The sequence below is a fragment of the Blennius ocellaris genome (assembly GCF_963422515.1).
Source record: "Blennius ocellaris genome assembly, chromosome: 1".
NCBI classification, from domain to species: Eukaryota; Metazoa; Chordata; class Actinopteri; order Blenniiformes; family Blenniidae; genus Blennius; species Blennius ocellaris.
Genome location: NC_137650.1, coordinates 18,323,161 through 18,335,475, shown reverse-complemented (window position 1 = coordinate 18,335,475; position 12,315 = coordinate 18,323,161). Strand labels below are relative to the sequence as shown.

The 12,315-nt window shown below is 38.5% G+C and overlaps 1 protein-coding gene across 1 annotated transcript; it reads left to right on the top strand.

The window, feature by feature from the left end:
* Positions 1-1,292: 1,292 nt before the first annotated feature.
* Positions 1,293-9,574, top strand: slc7a9 (solute carrier family 7 member 9; the record flags this gene model as incomplete). Its single annotated transcript, XM_080520672.1, has 12 exons — positions 1,293-1,427; positions 2,606-2,753; positions 3,991-4,233; positions 5,565-5,690; positions 5,802-5,901; positions 6,706-6,750; positions 7,141-7,264; positions 7,472-7,575; positions 7,723-7,819; positions 8,649-8,798; positions 9,184-9,358; positions 9,477-9,574. 12 exons carry the CDS (start codon positions 1,293-1,295, stop codon positions 9,572-9,574), a joined length of 1,545 nt encoding a protein of 514 aa, XP_080376798.1.
* Between the last annotated feature and the right edge of the window lie 2,741 nt (positions 9,575-12,315).

Sequence of the window (12,315 nt, the reverse complement as noted above, 5' to 3'; positions counted from 1 at the left end):
ACAAGATTCATTCTGCCAATCCCTACAAACACATCCACACAGGTACATTATACTGACGAGGCATGAGACATGGTTTAAGTTACAATAAAAAGGGCAAAGGATTGCTTGCCATAATGCCATCACTTTCTCCAAAAACAAGAATAGAGTCAAGAATTGTGAAGTATATTCATGGGATTCTAAGTTCGTCACCAAATAAAACAACTACAAAATTCCTTCTCAAATTAAAGTACATGACTATATTTTGAGTTTATCGTCACTATTATCAAAAGTATCAGTTAATCTTACCAACCCACGTTGCTTAAAGATAATACTATTCTCCTTTCTTTTTACATCAAGATGCCCCTGTATTTTCTATTCTTTATAGAATGGAGTTGGATGAAAGAATAACATTTATAGAATAATATGATCATATGCATATTCATGTTAACACTGTAGAAAGGAGGAAACCCTTTCTTATTTCCCAAGTGTTGAAAGCATGATCTGTAGTGTGAATGTAATAACTCCAATAATTGAAAATTGTTCTTAACAGATGTGTTACCTGCTGAGGGGATAATAATTTGGAAGCCAAAATACGCAAAGGTGATATTATTTTTCTTCTCATGCTCAGCAGGATGAAAGGCATGAGCTGTATTTTAAAACTGTAGATAGAGCGATTGACGTCAGACCACACAAAATGACGTGTTGTACCGACATCTTAAACCATCAACACATATCAAAGGAACGAGGACAATGTATCAACAAACTGATTCAGAGCTATGTTGTGGATTTTCCTGGTGTGCAAAAGCTGGTGCGAAAAAAAGCTATTGATGCCGATTGGAGCTTCAGACATTCGTTTGTTTCTGCAGAAAGGAAAAAAAGAATAAAGCACTCTTGTGGAGATATACAAAGGTTTTTAGTGAAGAATAAAGGATAGTGCTAGTTTCTTATGGGAGTTGGGTTGACCCACATGTTAATGGGTTGTTTATGTTAAAAAGTTACTGGAGCCTACCTGTCACTGCACTGGAAAACAATATGAATGTAGTTGAGCCAAACAGTGTGACATAGTCACAAAAGGCTGGTATTCACAGTATGAGACATGCAGTATATAATTTAAAGACTGAACTCGGGTGGATTTGAACTTGTGTTAGCATGGTGGTTTAGTTTGATAAGGTTTTACTGCTCCAAAGACACATTGAAGCGATGCTGTAAATCTATTATTGCCTTATGACACAATTAACCTTGTTATAGATAATACACATTCTGCTATTGTTACAGCCATCATAACAAGTGTAAAACAAATAGTTTTTTCCCTCATGTCCCAGCAGACTGAAATGAATGGAGACAGTCTCAGGAAGAGGACGGAGGGGCAGAATGTCTCCACTGGCGACAGTCAAAACAAACAGGACACGACCAAAGACCAGCCCAAAGTTACTGTTCTTCAACGAGATGTGAGTGTGCTTCTGTCCGCCTGCTTAACATAATCTACTAACAAAAAGTAAGATCTGTGTTTGGCAAATTCTAAACTTACTGTTACAACTAATCTACCAAAACTCTACAGATTTCCTTACTTTTTTGGTGCATATGTGCATCTGAGTTCCTGAGAAAATGTCCCACTACAAGTTCACACCCAATGATCCCATCATCCCTAGCCTTTGTCAGTAATGGGGGCTGGAGTGAGTGCCAGGCAGTACCACACCAAGCATCCCCACAGATTAACTCCACACTCATCCGCTAAGACGTGCTGTTCAATCCTCCTAAACTCACTAAGCCACACAGTTGAGCTTGACTGAAAGCATTTCAATTGGACAAAACTGGATTACTTTTATAATTTTTTTGAACTCATAATAATTAACACTACCGACGTCATCATTGGTCCACAACCTGCTTCTGTGGCTCTTTAGCCTTTACATGCAGTGTATTGTCACCTTCACAAAATTGACCACATCTGTAGTTATTTTTCAATTTCCTTCTGAATCTTTTAGTACAGCAAACGATCTTTCAAATGGACTTTTATCTTGCAGTACCTAAAATATACATGCAATCCTGTTATGTCACCTGCTCAGTGACTTTCACTGGTCTTTAAAATTACATCCATGTCTAAATAAGCTTAAAAGTGATTGATCCCATTCAAGACCTGTCTTACTATTAGTCATTAAAGTCGAACCTCAGATTATTGTTTAAAAAGTTGGAGATTCAATATAAAGCTGAAAAGCTGTTTGTAGTCCAAAGTCATTTTTCAGTCCAGAAAAAAAACTCATTCCCAGAACTTTATACAGTGAATTCATATACGTAGGGTCTTAATCCTCACTAAATCCATTTACTGGGACTTTACAGCTTTAAAACTCCATACTAATGAAACAAAACCACAATGTGGTTCAAGAATCAATATTTGCATCTTTATTATGAGGTTGCCATGAACAGTATTGTGAGAAGTAGAATACTGGATCACAGATTAGAAACCTGACACCCAACACCCAAAAATTCAATAGGAAACAGCAGAAATAGATAATGCCTTAATGAACTAACCAAAGGCATGACACAGACCTGCAGTGCTTTCTAAATTGTTGTGACTAGGGTTTCTGGCTGGAATAACATATTTCTCTATTTTCCCTCTATATTTGCTCAGATTGGTCTGGTGAGTGGTATTTGTTTGATCGTGGGAACCATGATTGGATCAGGCATCTTCATTTCTCCAAAGTCAGTTCTGTTGTACTCTGGTGCTGTGGGACCCTGTCTCCTCGTCTGGGCTGCTTGTGGCATATTAGCCACAGTAGGTGAGGCCAGCATTCAAACTCTGCTCAGGATGAGCCCTGCCTAACCTTTTTTCACTTATGATGTTTAAATCTAAACAAGCCAAAGGCACAATTTATTTATTTAATTTATCGTTATTTAAAACAAAGTGTTGCCTGGTAAAGGGAACCCAAACAATCCTACTGTGTGGTCTTTTCCATACCTGGTTTATTATTTCAAACAAAGACGGCAAAACTTCTTGACATATTCATGAAAAAGTAACATAATTTTTGAATATCTCAAAAAGGGAAAAGTTATCCTTGAATGAATAATAACTGAATACATTTACTGACAAAAAAAGGTTTGATAAAACATTGCCAGCTGGACATCATTAGAGGCCTACAATATGACAAAAAGACTCAATGGCACATAGTGAGACTCCACAATTTCCTCCCACATAGTCAGCTCCAGCCTCTGGCATCAATCCATTGGGGTATTGAGGAGATTTATCTTGGCTTACTTGGGTGTTCAGACATATTCTGTAATGTAATTTACTCATACTCTATAAAGCTGAAATGTTTTATTTTATAAAACATGTCACATCTAATTAACATCACCAATGATCCACATTTGCCTCTGAGCTAAGAAGATCCCATGAAACATTTGTGTTTGTCTACAAAAGAAAGAGCAGAATATTGCACGATATTAAAGCAGAAAGAGTGAATCAAGAAACAGGTGATTGCAATTGTAATTTAACTAAATAAATGTGTGGGCAGGTCTGGTTGTTCTTCCTGAAGTCTTTTATACTTTAACATGTGACCAGCACAGACCAGCAAAGCAATGGATTGAAGAAGACATTTGTCACTCCCATACAAAAGCCTAATAATGTCCACCCTATCTGGGGCACTTAGCTGACTTTTGAATATAATAAGTTGTAGTACAATTTAATTTTATGTCCAGTTAGGGGGGGTCCTTTCTGCATAAAGCTACCACATTTTATATGTAGGGACAGTTTCAAAGAGGCTCAGATGTTAGCCTGTTACAATGCCGACGAGTTTCTTGGAATTACAAATAAAAACGTAATCTCTTTCCTTCCTGTCTTTCACTTCCTGTGTGTGTGTGTGTGTGTGTGTGTGTGTGTGTGTGTGTGTGTGTGTGTGTGTGTGTGTGTGTGTGTGTGTGTGTGTGTGTGTGTGTGTGTGTGTGTGTGTGTGTGTGTGTGTGTGTGTGTGTGTGTGTGTGTGTGTGTGTGTGTGTGTGTGTGTGTGTGTAACTTCACAGGTGCCCTGTGCTATGCTGAACTGGGCACAATGATCACCAAGTCAGGTGGAGAGTATGCCTATTTATCGGAGGCTTTCCACCCCGTCATTGCCTACCTTTTCAGCTGGACCACTGTCATGGTGCTGAAACCCTCCAGCTTTGCAATCATCACAATGAGCCTGGCGGAATATGCCTCTGTGCCTTTCTTCTCTGGCTGCACGCCACCTCTTGTTGTGACCAAATGCTTGGCAGCTGCTGCAATGTGTAAGCTCACGCAAACAAAGTACACACATCTTTGTAGATGTTAACAATCATATTATAATTGGCTACATCTCACCTCGTGACAACTGCTGTACATATTAAGCAGGCTGCAAAGAATGTGCACACAAGGCACCGTATTGCATTTTCTGTTTAGGGAAAATAACTAAACGGCTTGTCAAAAAATGGCAATAAGCCCTTTAAAAAAGTGAATAGATTCACATTAAAAAAAAGAGAGAAAACTGTATCATGTTCATGGGAAAATGGGACCTATAATGAAGCTTTAAACTGTGGTCCTGCCCCCAACAGAAGTTGTGTATGTGAGCTGGAAAGGAAGAAGTATGCCATAATTTTTATTCAAGTTATTATTTAATGTTTTTCTCCTGTGTGACACCAAGAGTACTTTAAATTATAATACAGTATGTTACAATAGATAATTAATATTGAGTAAAAAAAAAATGCAATGCTTTTTTATCAAACATAAACAACAACATGTGATAATTAAAGAAAAAAGTGTTGAGTACAAATGGTATCTGAATATTTAGCATGGTCACATTTGTGACAAGTAAGTCATGTCTGTAATTAAACTCAGAACTATTATATTTTCTTATATATTGCTATCTAATGGCTAGAACAGGGAATAACAATGAACAAAAATCCAAACTGGTAGCCTCTAATGTTCATATTCAGCACTGTGCAAAAAAATTGTAAAACACAATCTACTAGCGCCTTGCATGGCAGCTCTGTCCCATTGGTGTGTGAATGTGAGCGTGAATGGGTGAGTGAGCTGATATGTAAAGCGCTTTGGGACTGCACTCAGTGTGGTTAGAAGGCGCTATATAAATCTAGACCATTTACCATTTACCATTTTACTAAGCAAGAATGTTTAAAAAAAAGAAAGTCAAAACATCTTGTAAAGCAAAATACAGAGACATGCCGTGGAAATACCCCCTCTTCTCTACACCTGCATGGAAGTTGTACACAGTACTGTATATCATGAGCAGCCAACTGAGTCAACTGGGTTGTGGAAGTGACCGTGTTATCTTATTGAAACAAAACGATTAATTTGCGGTGGCATGTTTATTGGTAATTAAATTTCACCAAAGAAAAAAGCTGCCATTGTATAATTAGTTTGTGTTGACTGAAGTGCTCGTATTAAATTCAGGGATATTAGTCACTAATGGCTGCTTCTACTTATACCAATATTTATGTACAACAAGACTTGAGACATTTGGAGTCACTGAAATATAAACTCTTAAATGAAATACATTTTCGAGGTCAAACGCCCATGGCAACATGTTTTATCTAATGTGATCACATTTCTTGTTCCCAATCAGTGCTAATTGCCTCTTTCAACTGTATGAGCGTCAAACTGGCGAGCTACATCCAGAACTTCTTTACCGCTGCCAAACTTCTCATCATTGCTGTCATCGTGGTATCAGGCATTGTCCTTTTGGTACAAGGTGAGCCTTCATGTTCTTATCGGTGTCTTTGACCTACAATGTCACCCGGAGCAGCATTTTATTGATTATTTAATCTTGTACTTTGTGTATCTTCATGTTTTCTTTGTCCAGGAAACACAGATAATTTGACGGATGCCTTTGATAGCCCATCATTGTCCGTCGGATCACTTGGACTTGCATTTTACAATGGGCTGTGGGCTTATGATGGATGGTAAATGTTCGCTTTCATTTATTCTTGAAGCCATGCACTGCAAACCTACTCCACCAACAATTAATGTTTTCAACACTAAACTGAAAACTCACCCTCTTTTCCCCTTTACAAATAGAATGTAACAAAGTATGATGTAACCTCATGCCGTTTTCCCCCAACTGTGGGTACTGAGGGCTCGCAGGCCCTCTGTGTTATCTCCACACTGCAGCCCAGAGGTGTGGCAGAACAGTACGTCTTTGCGAGGACAGCCAGTTATTCAGCTATTCCCTTGAGTTTGGGGTGTATCAAAACCATGTCTGATTGGTTCATGTACTTAAAATCAAAAGCAGAGTCTCACTTTCCATTAGATGACTTTTAGGATGATATTGGGTCTTACAGAAGAACTCAAGTTTATTGGTGTCAGAATTTCCTTTTTGAAGGTTGATCTGTGCAATGCCTTTATTACTGCAATTGTATTGTTTGCTAAAACAAAACAAACAAATTATTCATGTTTATTACATGGTAAATTCTTATCTTCTTTACAGACATGTGGTGCCACGTTTTCATAATTGTATCAGAGGTCCACATAATTAGCTCATGTGTTGTAGACCTGGCAGTTCAATGAGGCACAAGAGGTTTGGGAGACAAGTTCAAGAGAGTCTGCCAGTGTCACTAAGTATGGTTTTATGTGAACCCTGTAAAAGCAGACTGTAAAAATGTCCCTGATTATTGAGCAATGCATCCACGTGTTCAATCGAAGGTCAGACTACCCAAATGTAATTAAACTATCTGTGTATTCTATCTATGTCATCCTTTATTTAACAGGAATCAGCTGAATTTCATTACAGAAGAGCTAAAAAACCCATCCAGGTAAAATAACAAAACCTTCTTTGAGTTTTTCATAATTTGCAATTGTGACACAATTGCTATTTCCCATGGTTTCTGCGTTCTTCCTTTACTCCCTTGCTATTAAAACACTTCATATGAGTGTGGCTCCAACACCTCTGGTGAATATCCTGTTCCCGATCCTCATGCTGGTCGGTGGGTTTTAGTGGATGTATGTATGCAGGTCTTTTGTTGGCACTGCTCTTCATCCCCACCCAGCTCTGTCCTCTGTCTTTCTATCTTGCACTGTTCAACATGTTTTTGTCCCTTTTGGATTTAAAAAAGATCTTGAAAAAATTCAGAGTAGAGTTTACGAAGTACATATCAGTTTTAATGTCTTTTTTTTGTTTGTTTTTTTGTTTTGTCAATTATTAGAAATTTGCCACTGGCCATCATCATTGGGATCCCTTTGGTTTCTGTCTGTTATGTGATGATCAACTTGGCTTACTTCAGTGTTTTGACCCCCAATGAGCTGCTGGTGTCTCAGGCTGTTGCTGTGGTAAGACCAGCAGTCGCAAAGACACAGATAGTCATGGATGTGTAAATTGACGTCACATAATTGTGTGGTATTAAATATAACTCAAGACTTATGATTTGCACTTTGTCAATCATTTTTAAACCTATACATTGTGTTTAATAGTGTGTTTTAGAGAGCTTTGATTCAACTTCCTTGTCTTTTCTGAAGGATGTGTTTGTGCCTCCGTAGAGTTACGGAGACAAAGTCTTTTACTCTGTGTCTTGGATTGTCCCTCTCTTTGTTGCCTTCTCAACATTTGGTGCTGCTAATGGAAGTTGCTTCACTGCTGGCAGGTAAATGATTAAAAGAAAAATCACATAAACTAATCTGCATAGTCATTCCTATACGTTAAATTCTTAGCACAGAGAAGTGAGTTTAAAAATAAGACAATTTTCTCAAAACAATCATTGTAAAGACTCAACATGTATTTTCTCTTCTAGACTGGCCTATGTAGCTGGAAGACAAGGTCACACGGTGGAAATCCTATCCTATATTAGTCTAAAGCGTTTCACTCCTGCCCCGGCTCTCATATTCAATGTGAGTTGGAAATGTTTAGAGGGTTTTATGGAATACAACATGAATGTGGTTACATAGGATCATCTGACTCGTTCTAGATTGACATCAGGGGTCAGGAGCGTGTTCCAAACATATCTGACTTTCAGAATAAAGATGCCTAAGATAAACGTAACAGTTAATTCTCCATGCAGACCTTTCTTTCTTTCTTTTTAAAATGATTTATTCATTATCAGCTTACCAACTGCTGAGTTCCCGCATTTCATTTCCACTTTGAAAGATCCTGCCGGACATTTGAGGACAGAGAGGACAGAGCACAGACTACAGCAGAGAGACACAATGTTAATAACGCAAAGGCATATGAATGCGTGGTGGTACAGGCTCAGTGCAAATAACAAGGCCTCTCAGCAGCTTGAAAGAAAGATTATTAGTATCCTGAGCCAGCCCTATGATAGGTTCGGGGAGTTTTTAGTCTAATTTTAAAAATGAACACACCGTTAGCTTCTTTAACTTAAACTCCGAGCTGAGTACAACACAAAATATTAAAACATTCTTGTACATTTCCCTGTCCCATTTATCTACTTGAAACTCAAGCTGGGGGGGGGGGGGGGGGGGGGGGGGATGCCGTTTTAGTCATGTTGTTTTGTTATTTCTGAAGAGTTATGTACAGCTGCAAAGTCACTACAAACCCCGAGTTTAATCCATTCGTTCACTGTGCCTTGGTTCCACTTTCTTGCAGGTTTAACAAGCTAAAATGCGTTTTGTGCAAGTTAAAACAATTGCAATTCATCCTTTCATAAAGGTAATAAAACTCCCTACTGTGGGGTTTTTTTTGTGTGTGTGTCTGTTTTAGACAATGTTGGCCCTCATCTACGTCATCCCAGCAGACATCAACACCCTCATTAACTACTTCAGCTTTGCCCAGTGGGGCTTTTATGGTCTGACCACTTTAGCTCTTATAGTCATGCGTTTCACCAGGAAGGACCTCCATCGACCATTAAAGGTAAGTCCTAATGTTGAGGAGTTTTCGCCTCAGGTTTAATTAGAGCATTTCCTCCATCATGTGTCATGGGTCCAACTGCATATACTGTAATGTTCATCTCATTTAGATTTGGAATCTAACCCATGATCTGACATTAGAATCGTTCAATCGAGTGGTGTGATTCTGAGATTGTTTAAAGACAGTCACGCTGATATTCAAGGAAAATTTTCACAAGTGACAAGGTTGGTAAAAGCTGCAGTGATGAGAAACGTTTAATCAAAGTTTAATCGTGCACTTTACTCTTTCATAAATCCAGAAAGTTGAGCAATACTGTTTTCATTTGGACACTTATCATGCTCAATCTGTCAGCAGCAAACACTTTGCCTGTGCTTGTGATCTCTCATAGGTGCCAATAATTTTACCAATCATAATAATGGCGATGTCCTGCTACCTTGTTGTGGCCCCCATCATCGAAAAGCCACAGATGGAGTATCTCTACTGTGCTGTGTTCATCCTCAGTGGACTTATCCTTTACTATCCATTTGTCCACTTGAAAGTCAGATGGGCAAACAGAATTGTGGGTAAGTTCAGATCAGTCAGTCTGAAAATTCAAGGGTCGTTTGCAGAGTTGAGAAACATTAAAACAAAAAGATTTAAATTGCATATGAATGATTTTTATGTTAATGTGACCTCCTGCAGAACCGATCACCGTGTTTCTCCAGCTGCTGTTGGAGGTAATTCCTCCGGAGTACAATAAACTGGAGGAGCCATCCAAGTCAACTTCTACTCAGCTTTAGAACATATCTGGGCTACTTTTGAAAAGAGTGAGGTGACAATGTAAAGTTCTGAAAATGTCAGATCACTTCTGCTGTAAAAGTGCTTGATTTAGAAAAATAAAAAAGAATATGCTGGGTTCATGAGTCTGCATATCAGCATTAGTTCATGAAGAATGTGGTTCCTGAATAAAATGGACATATAGGCAAACAAAGGCAGGCTTTCTTTCTAAAAAAACACAATGAGTTGCGACCATAACAAGCACTTGAATGGTGCAATGAAGTTTTTATTTGGCCAAAGGTCAGTTCATAAAAAATGTCTAAATGTTAACATGTGCATATTTTAGCACTTGAGTGAAGGAATATAGGAAACATTAATAGAAAAATCCACAAACAAACCACATAGCAGTTTATAGAGTGAAGTTTTGGAACCGATTTATTGCTGCTTCACATTTCCTTTGTAATAAATCTTTGCCTGAGTCATGCTGTTATTGTGTCATGTTACCTGTTGTTTATTTGATGTATTAATGTTGTTGACCATGAAGTGAATGTGGGACAATAAACAGATTTTGGAAAATATCCCTTCTGTGCCTTCCTCATCCAGGTTGTTGGGTGATCATTCAAACAATACACATCTACCCTGATAAAAAAAAAAAAATACAATGAATATGAACAGAACACATGAGAACTGATGCTGAACCTTGGTCAGCATGTTTGGAAACCACAGCCTGTTGTTCTGAATTATTTAGGTCATAAGCACTGAACACTTTGATTGTGCACACACAGTTCTCTGACGCTTGATGGAGGAACTGTTTTGTTTTCATTGCAGGGAATTTTCACTGCGCACAGGTTTCTCGTGTTGAGGCTCCTCGGGATCTGTTTCATCTGTCTAACCATTACTAATTAGACAGACATCCACTCCCACCTGGCACTTTTAGTACTGCAGAATCTCAGTTTTCTGGAGGGGGGGCAGTTACGCCTTTAAAAAGTAACTTAGTTACTTCACTGATTACTTGTTTTTAAGTTACTGAGTGGGATTACAAGTTACTTTTTTGAGTTATTTTCAGCAGCTGCCAACAACACCACCCCCATCGTCTGAACATAAGAATTACAACCGATTTTGCCAAAAAGCGCTGCTGATCCCTGCCTCCTGTGCCTGCTGATACATACTTAACCTTTGACCTTCGTTCTTTGTTGTATTTATATCTGACTCACGCTTTTATTATCACAATTTTACTATTACTGGTGTTTATTTACCCGAAGATATAGGTATAGTCTGTTGTTGCACTATTCATTTGTTTATTTGCACTGCCTGCTCTATGCAACTTTATTTGCCCCCCTCCTGGACAAATAAAGTATTTCATTGATTGATTGATTGATTGATTTAAAAAAGAAGGAGCTTATTGCAATTTTAATGAACATGTGGTTTGAGCGAGTTGGCCTGTGATTGGCTGAGGTCAGGTGAGCGTGCAGCGCCTGCATGCGCTCCATGTGTCTGTCACAGGCTGGAGGAGAACGGAGGAAGCGGTCGGCTCTGTTTAATCATAAAGCGGCTTTGCAGACAAGAAACTCGTCTTGCGGGACAGTATAATAGTAATGCACAGTGACTTGGACAAGTAACTTTAATCTGATTACTGGTTTGAGAATAGCAAAGTGTTAGATTACTCGTTGCTGACAAAAGTGGTCATATGAGAGTAAAGCGTTACTAATTAACACGTTACGGGCATTATTGGCATCAACCATAGCAGTGTGTCTTGTCTTTGTGAACAAGGGAGTGAGATTTTTTTTTTAAAGTGATCCAGAGTGACATTTGTCCATTTGCTTCATTAAGGTTGCCTTGGGGTCATGTCGCCAAAACTGAACTGGTGGCCTGCATGATGTTTATCCTTAACCTGATGATGCACATGTCCAGAATTTATTGCCAACCATGCCTGGTTTATCTGTCATGTAATGAAGAAACAACATGGAACAGCTGCTCAGTCATTGTTATCACTCAGTTCATACCCAGCTGCCTCGCGCAGCTTTCTTTGTATCAATGTGTTGTATGAATAAGCTGCAAATTGCTTTGAGCTCTGTCTGACAAGGTATATAGCTGAGCTATATGGTAGGCCATATACAACATGACCTTGTAGCGCTTTGATTCATCAAAACATATAAGTTGATGATTAACACAGTTTTAGAAGAAAAAAAAAATCACTGATTGGGACACATTATGTATGGTATGGTATGAACAGAGTTTTACACAGATGAGTCACAATCACCTTATAGCCACCCTTGTGTGAAGCCTGTTGCTTTGTGTAGATTACAATGAAGACTTTGTTTCAAATGATGGGTGCAGGCTGCTGATATGCACACACTCATTTCAAAGCCTTTAGAAAAGTGCAAGTCATACCATTGGTGACTGCTGAATGGCAGTTAGTGTTTGGGGTTGGGTGAGGTCCTGGAGGTCTGGGCCTTCACTGGTTCACCAGTCTCACACACTGCACACAAGTACAAAACACGAAACATACTGAAATATCACAGTCATGTACATTTTTCATTTTAAAACGGGTTCAAACACAAAATAATTTCGATTTTAAACTTTCAATATGCACATCTGATCACATTAGCATTTAGAGGATATTAAAGATTTCAAAATTTCTGTAATTTGAAAAGTCTGTGTTTGCACTTATATGGATTGCTGACTATGCTTTTTGCAACAGTATAATCTGATTTGGATCCCAGATATTTGTTTAAAGAAAAAATCATCACATAAACAGCAACAT